This window comes from Lampris incognitus, chromosome 16 (assembly GCF_029633865.1).
Source record: "Lampris incognitus isolate fLamInc1 chromosome 16, fLamInc1.hap2, whole genome shotgun sequence".
Taxonomy (NCBI): domain Eukaryota; kingdom Metazoa; phylum Chordata; class Actinopteri; order Lampriformes; family Lampridae; genus Lampris; species Lampris incognitus.
In genome coordinates, this window is record NC_079226.1 from 43,433,581 (window position 1) to 43,453,927 (window position 20,347).

The following is a 20,347-nucleotide window of genomic DNA, read 5'->3' on the forward strand; positions in this document are numbered from 1 at the left end:
TGCTTACATTTATTTAAAGGAGTTGTTGAGTGTACATGGGCTCAGGGCACTGACTGTATTCCCTGACAGGTACGGTGGACGAGGAGCCATCTTCAGTAACTGGGAGGAAAGACTCACTGAGTATTAACCTGGAGTTTGTCAAAGTCAGCTTGTCTAGAATGAGACGTACAGGAGGCCCTACCTTCATTGAGAGCTTTATCCCTGCCAAGGGCGGCAAGATGGACACCACGCTTATCAACATCTCCGGTACCTCAGCTACCTGGCTAGTTGGGACCCACGGGCATGCTGTGTGACTGAGTGACCCTTTTAGTACCTTCTACCCAAGAATTGTTTTCACTGTATTAAACTGATGTTGTTCCCCCCTGGTCATGGTAGAGCTTCATCTTTGTGGGGTGTCAGTGTGTTTGTATCACTACAACTCAACCGTGTATACCAATGAACAAACTGAATGACAACATTTTCTTCTTAGCTGTGTGTGACATTGGTTCTGCCTCCTTCAAGTACGACATGAGGCGTCTGAGCGAGATCTTGGCCTTTCCCAGAGCCTGGTACCGTCGAAGTATAGCCAGGCGCCTCTTCTTAGGAGACCAGACGATCAATCTGCCAGGTGATTTCTTTTCTTCTCATTTTAGTGTCTTTTATTTTTGCCAATTGTTTGTTGCAGTACTTCAGGGATAAGGAGAGAGTCCCTATGACGGACAGAAAGACAGCAGCTGCAGCTTGCACACCTGCTCAGCTTCTTTTTTTGCGGTTAAGCCTTGTTTGCGGGATTATTTGCAGCAATGAGCAATGAACTGTCCAAAAAAGCTTAAACTACTTGTGGTGCCTCTATTAACAAATCCTATGGAGATTCTTTTTTTTAAGATTTTTATTTTTTGGTGTTTTTCCAGTGATCATGCAGTTTACTCTTTTTCATAGATGTCGGCAAAGGTGACTTGTGAGTCTACTTGCTGTTGTGTTTTTCAGTAAAGTACTCATCTAAATAAGCCATCAGGACCTTGTAATTAGCACCATTTTTATATAGTTGTTGCAAAATTTCCTCGTCCATATATCCAATTGTGTGTGGGCCCTGTGATGGCCTGGCGGCCTGTCCAGGGTGTCTCCCCGCCGGCCGCCCAATGGCTGCTGGGATAGGCTCCAGCATCCCCGCCACCCTGAGAGCAGGATAAGCGGTTTGGATGATGGATGGGTGGATAGCGGATATTGACGTGGCAGACAGGAAATAAGGGGAGAGAGAGATCGGTACAACATGCAACAAAGGTCACTGGCCGGAATCGAACCAGGGACGTTGTGGTTATATGGAATGCACCATGACCATTCGGCTACTAGGGCACCACAGTTACTTTTTTTAAGTGGAGGGGGCAGCATCCTTACCCTTAGTCTTATTAAGCATCATATTAAGCATAACTGAACAGCTGTTAAACATGGTGCTAATTACATTTTCTGTCTGTGCAGTGGAGAAATACAGGAAGGTGTTGTGTAAAGCACACAGGGGTATAAGCTCTTCTGGGGTTTGAGACAAAGCCAGTGGTGGCATTATTTAATTTATTTATTTGTTAGACGCAAGGTACACTCTCCACCTGACAGTCTCTGGCCACAGTGGGCTGGTTTATTATGTATTTATGTATGTATGTATGTATTTATTTATTTTGTTTTAGAATGCTATTTATTTATTTATTGGTATTTATTTTTTTCTTTTATTGTGTTATTTATTTAATTTAATTTATTTATGTATTTGTTTGTTTGGTTTGTTTTATGTTATTTAATTTATTTAATTAAGTTATTTTTTAATTTATTAATTATTTATTTATTTTTGTATCATACTGACATTTCTCCAGCCAGTAGTCTCTCTGGGTGCTGCAGCTTGACCAGTTGAAAAATACCCTTTACTCACACCTCCACCTCTGTCTCGCCTCAGCATCTGGCCCGGCCACCCCCGACTCTGTTGAGAACGTCACTCAGCACCTTTCCCCAGAGTCCAGCTGCAAAGCTTACTGGAGGACCTGGGATGGTACCACCGGGGGGCAGCACATGCCTCAGTCGCCCAACGCCTTTTCAGACCACTCCACCGGAAACAACATGTCCCCGGCAGGTCTCTCCCACCTGAAGTCTCCAGTGCCTGGACGTACCAGGAGTGTGTCCGATTCCTCTGCCCCTAGAAGAGGTACTTCAGTTTTATAAACTGTTGCACTGCAAGAAGGGTGCATTTCTACATATGATGGAAATATTCTGAGAATACACAATGTGCTTTTGTACTCTTTTTTTTCTCAGATGCACAAAGTAGATACACCAGTTCAGAGCAGACTCATATTCACTGAGCTTAACTTCATCTTTTGCACGTATGTCATCAGTCTGTATTCTTCCCTGTAGACTCTGCGACCAAAACATCTACGCCATCATTCACCAAGAATGGCAAGTCAGCAGGCCAGCAGGGAACGCCCTGGGAGACTCTGGTGGTCTTTGCCATCAACCTGAAACAACTCAATGTTCAAATGAACATGAGCAACGTCATGGGCAACAACAAGTAAGAGCACACACTTCCCCCTAAACTCTGGAGAGGCTGAGAGATGTCGATAGAGGAACTCTAAAGTAGAAACAATAGAGAACGCCAATCCTCACACAATTCTGTATGAGGCTGGCATCCGTGAGTTTTCTCCATTAAAAAGACGTTATTTCATCCATTTAAAACGTGATGGCAGTGTGGTGATTCTTCTGGACAGGAGGTCAACATGACAGTAGAACCTGGTTCTGATACAGTTCAGTGTAGACGGTTGGGAGAAATAGACTGCTGCATCCGGTCTTCTCAGATTACAAACAAGGTGTAAGAAGAGGGGCAGCATGGTGGCGCAGTGGTTAGTGCGGTCGCCTCACAGCGAGAAGGTTCTGGGTTTGAGCCCTGGGGTAGTCCAACCTTGGGGGTCATCCCGGGTCGTCCTCTGTGTGGAGTTTGCATGTTCTCCCCATGTCTGCGTGGGTTTCCTCCGGGGGCTCCGGTTTCCTCCCACGGTCCAAACACATGTAGGTCAGGTGAACCGGCCGTACTAAATTGTCCGTGTGTGTGTGTGTGTGTGTGTGTGTGTGTGTGTGTGTGTGTGTGTGTGTGTGTGTGTGTGTGTGTGTGATGGTCTGGTGGCCTGTCCAGGGTGTCTCCCCGCCTGCCGTCCAATGACTGCTGGGATAGGCTCCAGAATCCCCACGACCCTGAGAGCAGGATAAGCGGTTTGGAGAATGGATGGATGTAAGAAGAGGAATTTATGACACCCAGTGGGCAGTGAATCCATCCATCCATTATCCAAACCGCTTATCCTGCTCTCAGGGTCGTGGGGATGCTGGAGTCTATCCCAGCAGTCATTGGGCAGCAGGCGGGGAGACACCCTGGACAGGCCGCCAGACCATCACAGGGCCCACACACACAACTAGAGACGATTTAGTATGGCCGAGTCACCTGACCTACATGTTTTTGGACTGTGGGGGTATTCAGTGCTGGTGGACAGTGAATGCCCCACAAAACCAAAAATGTCTATGCCCAGTATTGCTCAGTCCACGTCAGGACTCTTTCTTCTTGGGTATCCACATGTTGAAGATCTTCAGGAGCATCTGTGCCAGACAGGACATCATAACCCCTGCTGGTAGAAAAGAAAGGAGAGTTTATCAAATAAAAGTGGGAAACAAATTTTGTTGATAATCAAACCAACTTGAATTGATCTTTATTTACCTACACAACACAAGATCACAAAATCACTGCAGTTACACAGATTGGAGACGTAGCAGCACTAAATGATAATGACGAGGCAAACGGTAGGGTACGCACCTACATGCAGGAAGACGTTCATAAGTGACAAAAAAAGCTTTGGCATAAGCGCATACATGCCCAGTTTTCATAGACGGGTGCCGTGTGGCCACATATCGGCCCCTGTTTGGTTTTCTAAGAAGGCTGGAAAAGAGCAAAGCACCTAAACATGTGCTCTGATGGACTACACCTTCTTCCTGAATGCTGTCCCACCATTCAGCAAGGGCCGATGGGCTAAAAAGGGAGATTAAATGACCAGTTGAAGACCAGAGCTGTGTCCTTATATCCTAGTACTTCACCAGTCCAGTAGAGAATCTGGACTCCTGTGTATAGTGCATATAAAAAGACTGCACACCCTTGTTAAAATGGCAGGTTTTGTCATGTAAAAAGATGAACCCGAGGGCATCCGAGTGGTGTAGTGGTCTACTCTGTTGCCTACCAACATGGGGATCGCCGGTTTGAATCCCAATGTTACCTCCAGCTTGGTCGGACGTCCCTACAGAAACAATTGGCCGTGTCTGCGGGTGGGAAGCCGGATGTGGGTATGTGTCCTGGTCGCTGCACTAGCGCCTCCTCTGGTCAGCTGGAGTGCCTGTTCGAGGGGAGGGGGAACTGGGCGAATAGCGTGATCCTCCCACGTGCTACGTCCCCTTGGTGAAACTCCTCACTGTCAGATGAAAAGAAGTGGCTGGTGACACCACGTGTATGGGAGGCATGTGGTAGTCTGCAGTCCTCCCCGGATCAGCAGAGGGGGTGGAGCAGACACCGGGATGGCACAAAGAGTGGGGTAATTAGCCAAGTACAATCAGATAGAAAAGGGGGGGGGGATCCAAAAAAGAAGAAAAATGAAAAACTTTCAGTAAGCTGGTTGCACACCCCTAAACTAACACTTTGTTGAAGCACCTTTTGATTGTATTACAGCACTCGGTCTTCTTGGGTAAGAGTCTATCAACTTAACCTCGGTCAAGTACAGGAGTAGTACCTTTCCTAGACGGCCTTTCATGGCATCCTAGACTGGTCTCCATACACCCCAGCATCATGTGAAGCGCAAAATATAGCCTCTCCATGATGAATGACTGTCCGTGTGTGGTGAAGAGCAACACCCTCCTCGCTGTAATCCTGTTAACGTTGTCAGGAGACAACAGAGCAGAACACCGCGGGTCTAGAGGAGTAAACCTGGATAATAAACCTTGCTGCTCCTATGGGTAGCAGCAGTCCTGGGTGCATTCATCGACAGACTGATGTTATGGACCGGGGGACATCGTGGCTTTGCAGATGATCGGTGCATCTTGACAATGGAAAGGCATGAAATCTCCAGTTAGCGGAGAACCACAGAACTGCATGTGGAGTAGCACCCCATACTTTAAACAACCATGTGTAACCGAAACCCTATAGGGGGCGTCCTGACGGACGACCTAGGTGAGCTGAGGTGAGGTCTATCAACTTGGCACATCTTGACTCGGCAATATTTTCCCACTCTTCCTCGCGAAAACATTCTAGATCCGTCAGATTGCGGGGGCATCTCCTGTGCACTGCCATCCTATGGTCACCCCGCAGACATTCAGTTAGATTCAGGTCTGGGCTCTGGCTTGGCCGTTCGAAAATGGTGGATCGTCTTTTGGTGAAGCCATTCCCATATTGATTTTGATGTGTGCTTTGGGTCGTTGTCGTGCTGAAAGGTGAAATTCCTCTTCATCGTTCTAGTAGACGCCTGAAGGTTTTGCATGTAAGTCGACTGGTATTTGGAGCCCCAGTTCCGGCTGAAGAAGAGTAGCCCCAAGGCACGATGTTGCCACCACCATGCTTCACTTTTAAGCTTTGAGTCGGAGCGGGTATACATCATTCAGTAGTATGTTGGGTTTCTCTCATGGCTGTTTGCTTCCACAGCTGGACCACCAGCGGGTTGAAGAGTCAAGGTCGTCTCTCTGTGGGCAGCAACCGGGACAGGGAGATCTCCATGTCTGTGGGCTTGGGCCGCTCCAAGTTGGACTCAAAGGGCGGGGTGGTAGGCGGCAATATCGATGTGAACACCCTGGAGATGGTTTGTAAGTGTATGAGTGGGTGTATTCTGACATCTGGGTTTTTATGTATTTATACATTTGTTTATTTGTATTAATAAAGCGCTTGCAGTAGCTGTGTGTAGACTTGACATTTTGAACTGGATATGGAATACTGGGAGTAGGAAAAAAGTTGAAATCACTTCATTCATTTACCATCCTCAATGGTTTTTACAAATACGATGGCCAAAGTGTGAGCAGTAATACTTACGTAACGCTAACTACTTGTCATCTGTCTTCAAGCCCACATCTCGGAGCACCCAAACCAGCAGCCCAGCCACAAGATCCAGATCACCATGGGCTCAACTGAGGCACGAGTCGACTACATGGGCTCCAGTATCCTGATGGGCATTTTCAGCAATGCCGACCTCCAGCTGCAAGACGAGTGGAAGGTCAACCTCTGCACAGTGGACACCAGCTTGTCGGAGAAAAGGTATGAAAAGGAGACAACAGACGGTTGAAGTTCCAGCAGGAAAACAGCACCGACTCTTGAACTGTCAGACTCCATAGCTGAACATGCCATGACTAGATTCTGTTGATTTAACGTGCAGTTTATTCATCCGTTCAACATGCAGCGTATGCTCTTGTCATCATGTTGTTTTCCACTTGTGTACAACTACTTCAGCTAGTTTTCCCAAAATAAAAATGTAATGCATGCAAAACTGTAATGAAGGCAAAATGATCTGTCGTATAATCACAATCAGCAATTCTTTTACTGCCATGTGCATTACATGCACTAGGAAGTTAGCTCGGTGTTGTTGGTACAGATATATATATCAATATATTTATATTTATAAAATCCAGTGAGTCAAGTACATTATGAGACAATACAAACCTGTTTCATGCCATAAGCAATCATCAGCTGTCAATAAAGCTACATGGGAAAGAACATTGCATTAACAATAACGTCAAGTTAATGATATGTTCTTTGACATGGGCGGCACAGTGGCACAGTGGTTAGCGCAGTCGCCTCACAGCAAGAAGGTCCTGGGTTTGAGCCCAGGGGTAGTCCAACCTTGGGGGTCATTCCGGGTCGTCCTCTGTGTGGAGTTTGCATGTTCTCCCTGTGTCTGCGTGGGTTTCCTCCAGGTGCTCCTGTTTCCTCCCACAGTCCAGCGACATGTAGGTCAGGTGAATCAGCCATACTAAATTGCCCCTAGGTATGATTGTGTGTGTCTGTGAGTGTCTGTGTGTGTCGGCCCTGTGATGGCTTGGCAGCCTGTCCAGGGTGTCTTCCTGCCTGCCGCCCAATGACTGCTGGGATAGGCTCCAGCATCCCCGTGACCCTGAGAGCAGGATAAGTGGTTTGGATAACGGATGGATGGATGGATGGATTGATATGAATAACATCTTTATTTAACTACTGAACTGTAAAAGGAAAAACCTTCAGTCACACAGTATTGACTGATTTAACTTCAAGCCTTGTAAACAGGTAACATAATTATCATGACTTAACTTTTTAATAAAATCGAAAAAAGGGACAACAAAGCACTGCAGAACAACAGCCCTGGTGTGAACATTAATATCAGTATTAAAACAGCACCAGTACGGCTTCCAGCCACTATGTCACCCAACTGTATGATTCTCACAGGTTTTCTGCCAGGAAAAGCAGCGTATCGGCTTTTCCTGGTTTAAAGATGAACCAGTACACGTTACTATAGTGCTAAACAGATGTTCTGAGGGGGAACTTGTGGTCTTAAAGATGAACCGGTACACGTTATTGTATTCCCTCCAGTGCTAAACAGATGTTCTGAGGGGGAACTTGTGGTCTTAAAGATGAACCGGTACACGTTATTGTATTCCCTCCAGTGCTAAACAGATGTTCTGAGGGGGAACTTGTGGTCTTAAAGATGAACCAGTACACGTTACTATAGTCCCTCCAGTGCTAAACAGATGTTCTGAGGAGGAACTTGTGGTCTTAAAGATGAACCGGTACACGTTACTGTATTCCCTCCAGTGCTAAACAGATGTTCTGAGGGGGAACTTGTGGTCTTAAAGATGAACCGGTACACGTTACTATATTCCCTCCAGTGCTAAACAGATGTTCTGAGGGGGAACTTGTGGTCTTAAAGATGAACCGGTACACGTTACTGTATTCCCTCCAGTGCTAAACAGATGTTCTGAGGGGGAACTTGTGGTCTTAAAGATGAACCGGTACACGTTACTATATTCCCTCCTGTGCTAAACAGATGTTCTGAAGGGGAACTTGTGGTCTTAAAGATGAACCGGTACACGTTACTATAGTCCCTCCAGTGCTAAACAGTTGTTCTGAGGGGGAACTTGTGGTCTTAAAGATGAACCAGTACCTGTTACTCTATTCCCTCCTGTGCTAAATAGATGTTCTGAGGGGGAAATTGTGGTCTTAAAGGTGAACCGGTACATGTTACTATAGTCCCTCCAGTGCTAAACAGATGTTCTGAGGGGGAACTTGTGGTTTTAAAGATGAACCAGCATACATTACTGTAATCCCTCCAGTGCTAAACAGTTGTTCTGAGGGGGAACTTGTGGTCTTAAAGATGAACCAGTACATGTTACTCCATTCCCTCCTGTGCTAAACAGATGTTCTGAGGGGGAACTTGTGGTCTTAAAGATGAACCAGTACATGTTACTCTATTCCCTCCTGTGCTAAATAGATGTTCTGAGGAGGAACTTGTCGTCTTAAAGGTGAACCAGTACATGTTACTATAGTCCCTCCAATGCTAAACAGACATTCTGAGGAGGAAGTGGTGGTCTTTAAGATGAACCAGTACATGTTACTCTATTCCCTCCTGTGCTAAACAGATGTTCTGAGGGGGAACTTGTGGTGTTAAAGGTGAACCAGTACATGTTACTCTATTCCCTCCTGTGCTAAACAGATGTTCTGAGGAGGAAGTTGTGGTCTTAAAGGTGAACCAGTACATGTTACTATAGTCCCTCCAATGCTAAACAGACATTCTGAGGAGGAAGTGGTGGTCTTTAAGATGAACCAGTACATGTTACTCTATTCCTTCCTGTGCTAAACAGATGTTCTGAGGAGGAACTTGTGGTCTTAAAGGTGAACCAGTACCTGTTACTCTATTCCCTCCTGTGCTAAACAGATGTTCTGAGGGGGAACTTGTGGTGTTAAAGGTGAACCAGTACATGTTACTATAGTCCCTCCAGTGCTAAACAGACATTCTGAGGAGGAAGTGGTGGTCTTTAAGATGAACCAGTACATGTTACTCTCTGTGCCGGAGCCAGAGTGGGGGCATTGGGGCGGTCGCCCCAGGGCCCACAAGGTCGGGGGGCCCCATTTGGAGCTCTGTTGCCGAGTTTACGAGCGTCCGTGAACGCACCGGGTCTCGGGACTCCGACACATTCAGTGACACACTCGTAAAGTCGGCTAATGATAAAAAAAATACAGTGCAGTACGGGGCCCCTATACATAGATATTAACGGCCCCTATAAAGGCTGTAGCCTTTTTTACGACTATTCATGAATGCGTCGGAGCTGTGATCCAGCTGTGATTGGTTGTGAGGTGTAACTGCGTCACACTGCCAGAAGGGGGAGTGAGTAAGCATTTTTACACTTGACAGAACTGGACAGTTTTATGAATGAATTTGAGGGAACTTCAAAACGGAGAAGAAAAAACACGAATCAGGCTCATTCAAATGCAAGAAGCAAAAAAGTAAGAAGAAGCTAATTGCGTCGTGTCGTCCTCTTACAAATTATGTTTCATCTCAGTCAGCCGCCCGAGACCTCTCAGGACAACCGCGAAGATCGGGTGGATCTGACGACTGACGACGAGGCTAGCAATAGCGGTAACGTTAGCATTAGCAGCACTGTCACTGATCAAAGACCAGAGGACCGGCAACAACCCCGCCCAAACACAACACCAACGTTGTCGTTGCAGCCTGGAGAGCCTCCAGCATCAGAGGACAATAACGGTAGTGCTTCCAGTAGCAGCCATGGCAGCGTTACCCCTCCCGGAGATCCACCCGCCTCTGACAGCACCGGACCCGGGTCAGTTGGCGGTAACTTCGGAACTAACATTTTATGCCAAGAGGAGTATCCGACAGACCCGGACCTTTTCAAGAACTGCCCTCTCACGCCCGAAGTTATCCGAGCTCTGATCGGACATGGCCCTTGTCAGCCTGGTTGTAAGGATACGTGTAACTTTTTTCCATACGACAAGGACAGACGCCGCTTCAACCCAGCCTGGTATATGGGAAGGTGGGGCGCCTGTCCTCTGCATAAATATTTGAGCGAGACTGGCGACACTTTTTTTTGTTCTTCAGAACAAGCTTCTGAACAGGTTTGTCTGACAAAAGTGGCTTTTCTATTCTTTCTTAGACGTGTAGGCTGCTTGGCTCAATAAGTGACCATTTGTGTTGTTTGCTGGATAGGATGAGATGTCCGCTAGTTTACAGTTTTTGAATTTTAAAATGACTATCACAAGGGCTCATCGAGAAGCTCCGCCCCCTTTGTGCTGAGACCCACGCTCCGCCCCTGGTTACTCTATTCCCTCCGGTGCTGAACAGACATTCTGAGGAGGAACATTGTAGCTGCCACACAAACATACTTGCAGGCCAACTTGCTCAGTGGTGGAAAGTTGATCTTGTGCAGCTTCCACCAGGCCAGGTGATCTTCTTCTCCATCGATGGAAGGGGTCATTGGGTAACTGTTAACTCAGCCCCCATGACATCTTCAGGTTGCACAGGCAAAGCAGGACATGCCACACTGCTCTTGGAAAAGCTGCCGAGAGACTACTGCATCTGAGAAGTCTTGGAAAAACATGTTTCTTGATTCCTGGTAAATCACGATCCCGCTGCATCTCGTGGCTTCCAGCACCTTCTGTTGGGCGGTGAAGTTGTTGACTCTGATGAGGACAGGCCAGGGTCGTTGTTTTGGCCCTGGCTTTGGAGCTAGTGTGCGGTGGGCTCTTTCAGTTTTGACACAGCCTGCTTTTCTTTTCAACCTAGCAAGTTGGGTAGCCAGTCCTCGAAAAACTTTGTTGGTCGACCCCCCCCTCGCCATCTTCAGGTAAGCCAGTAATCCAAAAACTACCTCTGTTTTCAAGGTCGTCCACGTGGTCAGCCATGCTTTGTTTTCAAGCTCCTGTAGCGGTGATTCTGCTTGCTCTGAGGCGTGTTCCACTGCTTGAATCCTGCTCCGTCTCGGTGGCTCTCCATGGTCCAATGGATCGGGCCTGTAACGTTGGGATATCGGACCCAGTCTTTCATCCATAACCTTGGTTATGTTTGCAGTTATTTCAGGAATCAGGAACGCATTATTTGTCCTTTCACTTCATGCACTTGTGTACATGAAATGAAATGAAATGCCGTTTCCCTTGGCCCACAGCAGTACAACACAAAGACAACAACACATCTAAAAACTACAACACACATATCCACACTAACACACATCCAAACTAAACAAAAAAAATCCCTGTCCAAGGGAACGGACACCAGACAGGATGACTGTCAGAACCACCGGTCTGCATGGGTAAGCAGTTAGCTTAGCCTGACCCGCTTCCGCGTCCTGTCAGACCGCCCTTGGCATTTCTTCCTCGAGCGCAGCCCCAGGCAGGGGCCGTGGTCCTCGGGCCCACAGGACGAAGCAGACCAAGCTCTCCTAGCTGATCCAGCGCCAGCTCTCCCAGCCATCAGACGAAGACAAAACTTAGATGCCGATGTGGACAAAGACACTGCATGGACGGTATTGGGTGAGGCCGCCACAAATGTGAATTCGCGCCGCCATCTTCCCTCACCAGAAGCAGAACTGCATAATTTGATGAAAAGCCGGGTTCGAGTGTATCATCAGTTAGCTGCGAGTGTGTTGTCGTGTTGTTATTCTATGTTAAGCCACGAAACCAGAGTCATATTCCACGTGTGTGCAAACCAACATGGCCAATAAACATGATTGTGATTCTGAGGTAGCTGCTGCTCCTCTGGAGAAAGGCTAGGCAAGCTAGCAGTGGCCTCTGGTTTATTCGTCTGGCTCGATAACTTCCCCTCTTTTTGTGGCATCTTGTCAGACCGTCTCAAAAAGTATTCATCTGCTCGGAAGAGTGGGGTAATTGGGGAGAAAAGGGGAAAAATCCCCGAAAAAAGAAAACTAACCCTAAAAACATTTACTTACTCTCTAATGTTCCCTGTTTTCCTTCTACATTTTATGTCCTTTTATCTTTGCAGTGAGATCTTTGTCCATGGGGACTTGCAGTGGGACATTTTCCAAGTCATCATTTCACGCTCCACCACCCCAGACCTCATCAAGATTGGCATGAAGCTGCAGGAGTTCTTCACTCAGCAGTTTGACACTAGCAAACGGGCCCTGTCCACTTGGGGGCCCGGCCCCTACCTGCCCCCTAAAACCCCTGTCATCAGTGTTGAGAAGGGAGCTGCTGAGCTGTGTGAGTGGGCCTTCTTTAGTACTGTTGTTAATGTGAATTGACCCATGAGGTATGAGAGCAGAAGTTGTGTGCACAGGCTCAGTAGCCAGTGACGGTGTTTATGAGACTTATATTAAACCCATTTTTTCTGTTTTGTGTTTCGCTCCTGTCATATTCTGTGTCCATTCTCACACTGTTCTCTGCACTCAACTCAACCTCGTTTTTCTTCCCTTCTTTCTGCCCCTTTTCCTACTCTCTCTGTCACACAGACATGGATGCAGCCCACCACCGCCACTGGCCTGGGGTGCTGAAGGTTATCGCTGGCTGTCATATCTCCCTCTTCCAGATGCCCCTCCCTGAGGACACAGTGCAGCTGGGCGGCTCGATGAGCCTGCACGGCAATCATATGACCCTGGCCTGCTTCCATGGGCCCAACTTCCGTTCTAAGTCATGGGCCCTTTTCCACTTGGAGGAACCCAACATCGCTTTCTGGACTGAGGCACAGAAGATATGGGAGGATGGTGGGCATTCAAGACGGCACCCGGCTGTTCTCAGATAGGACATGCTGACAGTTAACAGTGCCATGATGTTATTCCTTCAGTTTTATTTTAAATTCCAGTGATCCACTTGATGTCACACTCGAGAATTCTTGCATAAAACATTCCCACGTTTACACTGACAAGAGCATCTGGTCCCATAACCCTAACCCTAACAGGGCGTCCGGGTAGCATGGTGGTCTATTCTGTTGCCTACCAACACGGGGATCTCTGGTTCGAATCCCCGTGTTACCTCCGGCTTGGTCGGGTGTCCCTACAGACACAATTGGCCGTGTGTACAGGTGGGAAGCCGGATGTGTGTATGTGTCCTGTTTGCTGCACTAGCGCCTCCTCTGGTCGGTCGGGGTGCCTGTTTGGGGGGGTGGAGAACTGGGGGGAATAGCGTGATCCTCCTACGTGCTACGTCCCCCTGGTGAAACTCCTCACTGTCAGGTGAAAACAAGCGGCTGGTGACTCCACATGTATGGGAGGAGACATGTGGTAGTCTGCAGCCCTCCCCGGATCAGCAGAGGGGGTGGAGCAGAGACCGGGACGGCTCGGAAGAGCGGGGTAATTGGCCAAGTACAGTTGAGGAGAAAAGGGGGGGGGGACCCTGACCCTAGCTGATATCTGTTTCCTTTTCAACCAGGTTCCAACGATGATTCCACTTATATTGTGCAGACGCTGGACTTCCATCTTGGTCACAACACCATGGTAACCAAACCCTGTGGCGCGCTAGAGAGCCCAATGGCCACAATCACCAAAATAACCCGCCGTCGACATGAAAATCCCCCACATGGCGTCGCCACTGTGAAAGAATGGTTCAACTATGTCACTGCTATGAGAAATGAAGGTAATGGCAGGCCCCTCTACTCCTGTAGACAGAGTATCATGTTGTCTCAAATACGAGTTGGCATGACACAAGCGGCGCATGATAACCTCCTGACGGTGTGACTGGACTACCCTTTTCTACCCTCTTCCCCCTTGTTCAGAGTTAAATTTGCTGAGGAATGTTGATGCCAACAACCCCGACAGTGGAGCAGTTGCCAAAAGCTCCAGTCTGCTCAGCGGGTTCCGTGGCTCCTCCAGCTACAACCATGAAACCGAGACAATCTTCGCCCTTCCCAGGATGCAGCTTGCATTCAAATCCATCCACGTCCAAGACCCAGATGAACCCTCCCTAACAGGCAGGACGTTATTATTTATGTTGTCTTGTCTGCTGTTCTTCTGTTTTCTGCTCTGTTTCACTGGATAATGTGTCCACTATGCAAACACATGTCCTCCTTAAGGACAGTAAACATTCTGTCTGTCTGCCTGTCTGTCTGTCTATCTGTCTGTCTGTCTTTTAATGTGTCCACTATGCAAACACATGTCCTCCTTTAGGACAATCAACATTCTGTCTGTCTGCCTGTCTGTCTGTCTGTCTGTCTTTTAATGTGTCCACTATGCAAACACGTCTTCCTTTAGGACAATCAACATTCTGTCTGTCTGTCTGTCTGTCTATCTTTTAATGTGTCCACTATGCAAACACATGTCCTCCTTTAGGACAACCAACATTATGTCTGTCTGCCTGTCTGTCTGTCTGTCTGTCTGTCTTTTAATGTGTCCACTATGCAAACACGTCTTCCTTTAGGACAATCAACATTCTGTCTGTCTGTCTGTCTGTCTATCTTTTAATGTGTACACTATGCAAACACATGTCCTCCTTTAGGACAACCAACATTATGTCTGTCTGTCTGTCTGTTTGTCTGTCTGTCTATCTTTTAATGTGTACACTATGCAAACACATGTCCTCCTTTAGGACAACCAACATTCTGTCTGTCTGTCTGTCTGTCTGTCTGTCTGTCTGTCTGCCTGTCTGTCTGTGTGTCTGTCTATCTTTCTGTGTGTCTATCTTTTAGTGTGTACACTATGCAAACACATGTCCTCCTTTCGGACAATCAACATTCTGTCTGTCTGTCTAGCTTTCTGTCTGTCATTATCTGTCTGCCTGCCTATCTGTCTATCTTTCTGTCTGTCTGTCTGTCTCTACTCTGGGACATGTATCAGTGTCAGAGCGGAGCTTCCAGCACTGTCAGTGCAGTAACAGTTTTGGGTGTGTGTGTGTGGGTCTGTGTCATCATACTGTTGAAGGTCATGGCATGTGTATGTGTGTGATTACTCTGGAACCTGATATTACTTATCAGCATGAACGCTGCACTTTCTTTAAAGTTCCCTGCCCAGTTTATTCTTACACTCAAATGAAAGCTGTCCAGGTAGCGTAGCGGTCTCTTCCGTTGCCTACCAACACAGGGATCGCTGGTTCAAATCCCCGTGTTACCTCCGGCTTGGTCGGGCGTCCCTACAGACATGATTGGCCGTGTCTGCGGGTGGGAAGCTAGAAGTGGGTATGTGTCCTGGTCGCTGCACTAGCGCCTCCTCTGGACGGTCGGGGCGCCTGTCCAGGGGGGAGGGGGAACTGGGTGGAATAGCGTGATCCTCCCACACGCTACATCCCCCTGGTTAAACTCCTCACTTTCGGGTGAAAAGAAGCAGCTGGCGCCTCCACATGTATGGGAGGAGGCATGTGGTAGTCTGCAGCCCTCCCTGGATCAGCAGAGGGGGTGGAGCAGCGACTGGGGCGGCTCGGAAGAGTGGGGTAATTAGCCAAGTACAATTGGGAGAAAAAGGAGGGGGGGTCCAAAAAAGAAAAAATATGGTCCTAGTTCTTGATCTGATTCTAGAAAAAGTTAAATCTGATGTGTTTTGAATCATAAGGAACCTGAGACCTTTACCTCCTGGTTCTCCTCTTCTTGCAGATTCTAACAACAAGCCCAAGGTGGAGTGCAGTGTGGTGACCGAGTTCACCGACCACATCTGTGTCACCATGGACGCAGAGCTTATCATGTTTTTACATGATCTGGTTTCTGCTTACCTGAAGGAGAAGGAGAAAGGTGAGCGCCTGTTGGATGGAGCCATGCTTGACTCCCTTCAGTTGTTTTTCGGAATTACAAGGATGAACTACTCATTAGTATTAGTTTTTTTTACAAGGATGAACTACTCATTAGTATTAGTTTTTTTACAAGGATGAACTACTCATTAGTATTAGTTTTTTTACAAAGGGTTAACTACTCATTAGTATTAGTTTTTTTACAAGGATGAACTACTCATTAGTATTAGTTTTTTTACAAGGATGAACTACTCATTAGTATTAGTTTTTTTACAAAGGGTTAACTACTCATTAGTATTAGTTTTTTTACAAGGATGAACTACTCATTAGTATTAGTTTTTTTACAAAGGGTTAACTACTCATTAGTATTAGTTTTTTTACAAGGATGAACTACTCATTAGTATTAGTTTTTTTACAAAGGGTTAACTACTCATTAGTATTAGTTTTTTTACAAGGATGAACTACTCATTAGTATTAGTTTTTTTACAAAGGGTTAACTACTCATTAGTATTAGTTTTTTTACAAGGATGAACTACTCATTAGTATTAGTTTTTTTACAAGGATGAACTACTCATTAGTATTAGTTTTTTTACAAAGGGTTAACTACTCATTAGTATTAGTTTTTTTACAAGGATGAACTACTCATTAGTATTAGTTTTTTTACAAAGGGTTAACTACTCATTAGTATTAGTTTTTTACAAGGCTTAACTACTCATTAGTATTAGATTTACAAAGATGAACTACTCATTAGTATTGGTTTTTTTACAAGGATGAACTACTCATTAGTATTGGTTTTTTTACAAGGATGAACTACTCATTAGTATTAGTTTTTTTACAAGAATTAAACTAGTCATTAGTATTAGTTTTTTTCAAGGATGAACTACTCATTAGTATTAGTTTTTTTACAAGGATAAACAACTCATTAATAGTAGTTTTTTACAAGGATGAACTACTCATTAGTATTGGGTTTTTTTTTACAAGGATTAAACTACTCATTATTATTAGTTTTATTACTTTCATGCATGCTTGAGATGTCACCAAGATGTGTGATAATAGATTCAGCTCAAAAGTAGACTGACCCTGTTCTGGTCTGACGCCACCTGCATGAGCAGCTGCGTAGACTTCCAGTCCAGTCGACATTTTCATGTCCTGTGGTCACATGGCAACAAAGCAAAGTCTTGTATTCTTGACTAAAAGTAGAGAAATGGAAAGTTGAGTTATAGATTTGACAAGTTGAGTTATAGATTTGACAAGTTGAGTTATAGATTTGACTAGTTGAGTTATAGATTTGACTAGTTGAGTTATAGATTTGGCAAGTTGAGTTATAGATGTGACTAGTTGAGTTATAGATTTGACAAGTTGAGTTATTGATGTGACTAGTTGAGTTATAGATTTGACAAGTTGAGTTATAGATTTGACAAGTTGAGTTATAGATTTACTAGTTGAGTTATAGATTTGACTAGTTGAGTTATAGATTTGACAAGTTGAGTTATAGATTTGACAAGTTGAGTTATAGATGTGACTAGTTGAGTTATAGATTTGACTGACTAGTTGAGTTATAGATTTTACAAGTTGAGTTATAGATTTGACTAGTTGAGTTAAAGATTTGACAAGTTGAGTTATAGATTTGACTAGCTGAGTTGTAGATTTGACAAGTTGAGTTATAGATTTGACTAGTTGAGTTATAGGTTTGACAAGTTGAGTTGTAGATTTGACAAGTTGAGTATTAGATTTACCTGTTGAGTTATAGATGTGACTAGTTGAGTTATAGATTTGACTAGTTGAGCCATAGATTTGACTAGTTGAGCCATAGATTTGACTAGTTGAGGTATAGATGTGACTAGTTGAGTTATAGATTTGACTAGTTGAGTTATAGGTTTGACAAGTTGAGTTATAGATGTGACTAGTTGAGTTATAGATTTGACTAGTTGAGTTATAGATTTGACAAGTTGAGTTGTAGATTTGACAAGTTGAGTTATAGATTTGACTAGTTGAGTTGTAGATTTGACAAGTTGAGTTACAGATTTGACTAATTGAGTTATAGATTTGACAAGTGGAGTTATATATTTGACAAGTTGAATTATAGATTTGTCAAGTTGAGTTATAGATTTGACAAGTTGAATTATAGATTTGACAAGTTGCGTTATAGATTTGACATGGCCCATATGGAAAATCTGATTGTGAACAGACAGCAGATGCTAAATTGATACTAAAGAATTTGTATGTTGCCTGGTTACAAAACAACACAGTTGAGTTAATTGTGATGGTTCACACTTTGCCCTTTATCCCTTTGTGGCTCCTCAGCTCTTTTTGCCCCCCGGATCTTCTCATCTCGGCCAGGCCAGAAGAGCCCTACAGCCCTTCATGATGAGAGCTCTACAGAAAAGGAGGAGAGCATCAATTATACCACAGTGGACTGGAGGGAGTTCATGTGCAACACCTGGCACCTGGAACCCACACTCAGGTCAGAGCCCAGGAGACATGGGGATTCCAGGTTGTGTAGCAGTCTATTCCGTTGACTACCAACATGGGGATTGCTGGTTCAAATCCCCATATTACCTCCGGCTTGGTCGGGCATCCCTACAGACACAGTTGGCCGTGTTTGCGGGTGGGAAGCCGGATGTGGGTATGTGTCCTAGTCTCTGCACTTGCACCCCCTCTGGTCGGTCGGGGCACCTGTTCGGGGGGGAACTGGGGGGAATAGTGTGATCCTTCCACGCACTACGTCTCCGTGGTGAAACTCCTCACTGTCAGGTGAAAAGAAGCGGCTGGCGACTCCACATGTATCGGAGGAGGCATGTGGTAGTCTGCAGCCCTCCCCGGATCAGCAGAGGGGGAGGAGCAGAGACCGGGACAACTCGGAAGAGTAGGGTAATTGGCCAGGTGCAATTGGTGAGAGAAAGCGGGGAAAACTCAACAAAAAAAAAAGAGCCCAGGAGACATTAGGCTGTTCTTTTAACAGAGGAGACCAGGTGATGCACCAGTCACATTTCAAAGCCAAGTCATCTTCCCCTGCAACCTCTGAAATATGCTCACACAATAACCTTAAGTGGAAATGAAGCACTTAATGGACTTCATGTAACTTACTAGAGGGATTTAATCTCTGGGGCAGCACGGTGGTGCAGTGGTTAGCGCGGTTGCCTCACAGCAAGAAGGTCCTGGGTTTGAGCCCCGGGGTAGTCCAACCTTGGGGGTCGTCCCGGGTTGTCCTCTGTGTGGAGTTTGTCGGCGTGGGTTTCCTTCGGGTGCTCCAGTTTCCTCCCATAGTCCAAAGACATGTAGGTCAGGTGAATCAGCCATACTAAATTGTCCCTAGGTGTGTGTGTGTGTGTGTGTGTGTGTGTGTGTTGGTGTCTCCCTGCCTGCCGTCCAGTGACTGCTGGGATAGGCTCCAGCATCCCCATGACCCTGAGAACAGGATAAGCGGTTCGGATAATGGATGGATGGATTTATGCTCTTAAGCATGATCCTTTGTCAAAGAATAATGAAGCTAAATCAGAGACATGAATGAGCAGAGTTCCCTTATTCAAACACAGGTGCAGCGTGCCTCAGCGTAGTGTGGTGTCCCAGGTTGGTTGGCTTGTCAGTCCTTCACTTTTCTACTACTGACTGCATTGATGTGATGAAACCTAAGGGAACAAAACTTTAAAAAAGGTACAAGGTAGGTCAGGTCACCTTTGCACCATTTTTTTTTCTCCAACAATCTGACAGTGAACTCTCCGGGTGGAGATTGCCCACTTTGTGTGTTGACGCTGAAGCGGTGAGCGGTTCTTCACCTCTGGCCAGCTACATTGAATAGAGAGGACTCTTGTTAGTGCTGGAGATAGGTTTTTTTGTGAGCCCTTTTTAGCTGTGGACTACAAAGGAGATGGTTTGACTCAGGCATGCTGGTGTTTAACTGCAAATGTTGTCTTCAGTCTACAAACCTGCCGATGATTTTATGGAATTCTTCTAATCAGGACGTTCGTGGTCCCCATCGCAAAGATGTTATGCACTTAAACAATATCATAGAAGATGGGAGGGCCTCTTATTTCTCTAATCTAATTTCTTCTAGTAAACACAATACTAAGGTCCTATTTGACACCATCACTAACACTGCCTCACCAACTGTGCCTGTATTTTCAAATGATGATAGCAACTATTTTCTTACTCAATTTGTGAATAACATCATGGATGTCAGGTTAAACATCTCCCCCTCATCCACCCCCTTGAATATTTCCCCATCTTGGCCGTCTCTTATGGCTTCTTTTATGCAGATCTCTTTCACTGACCTCAATGATTTCATATGAAATCTCCTTCAAGAATTCTCTTTTCTATTGTTGCTTAATCTCAGCGCAGCTTTCGATACTGTTGACCACCACATTTTGATTGATAGGCTCAAGCAGTTGGGTGGGGCATCTCTGAGATTGCCCTGGAGGGGTTCTCCTCTTACCTGTCGGATGAGAGTTTTTCTATGTCTGTAGGTCAGTTTGTGCCTGCTTCTTCTGCCCTGTGCTGTACCCTGAAGTTCAGTCCTGGGACCCATTTTATTTTCCCTGTATATGCTTCCTCTTGGGCATATCATTAGTAGTTTTGATGGTATATCCTATCACTGCTATGCCGATTATATACACCTGTATAGGCCCTGACACACCAGGCCGACAGTTGGCCATCGGCCAATGTCAGGCCATCGATGAGCGTCTGTGA

At 45.8% G+C, this 20,347-nt stretch overlaps 1 protein-coding gene across 1 annotated transcript in view; it reads left to right on the forward strand.

The window, feature by feature from the left end:
* kiaa1109 (KIAA1109 ortholog) overlaps nucleotides 1–20,347 on the forward strand; it is a 244,713-nt gene that overhangs the window by 221,318 nt on the left and 3,048 nt on the right. The window contains exons 75-86 of the mRNA XM_056296251.1: nucleotides 70–246; nucleotides 470–607; nucleotides 1,919–2,164; nucleotides 2,371–2,524; nucleotides 5,678–5,835; nucleotides 6,091–6,280; nucleotides 12,000–12,217; nucleotides 12,466–12,717; nucleotides 13,382–13,585; nucleotides 13,725–13,919; nucleotides 15,531–15,665; nucleotides 17,966–18,125. Of these exons, the coding sequence (XP_056152226.1) occupies nucleotides 70–246; nucleotides 470–607; nucleotides 1,919–2,164; nucleotides 2,371–2,524; nucleotides 5,678–5,835; nucleotides 6,091–6,280; nucleotides 12,000–12,217; nucleotides 12,466–12,717; nucleotides 13,382–13,585; nucleotides 13,725–13,919; nucleotides 15,531–15,665; nucleotides 17,966–18,125 (2,227 nt within the window). The remainder of the gene's footprint in view (nucleotides 1–69; nucleotides 247–469; nucleotides 608–1,918; nucleotides 2,165–2,370; nucleotides 2,525–5,677; nucleotides 5,836–6,090; nucleotides 6,281–11,999; nucleotides 12,218–12,465; nucleotides 12,718–13,381; nucleotides 13,586–13,724; nucleotides 13,920–15,530; nucleotides 15,666–17,965; nucleotides 18,126–20,347) is intronic.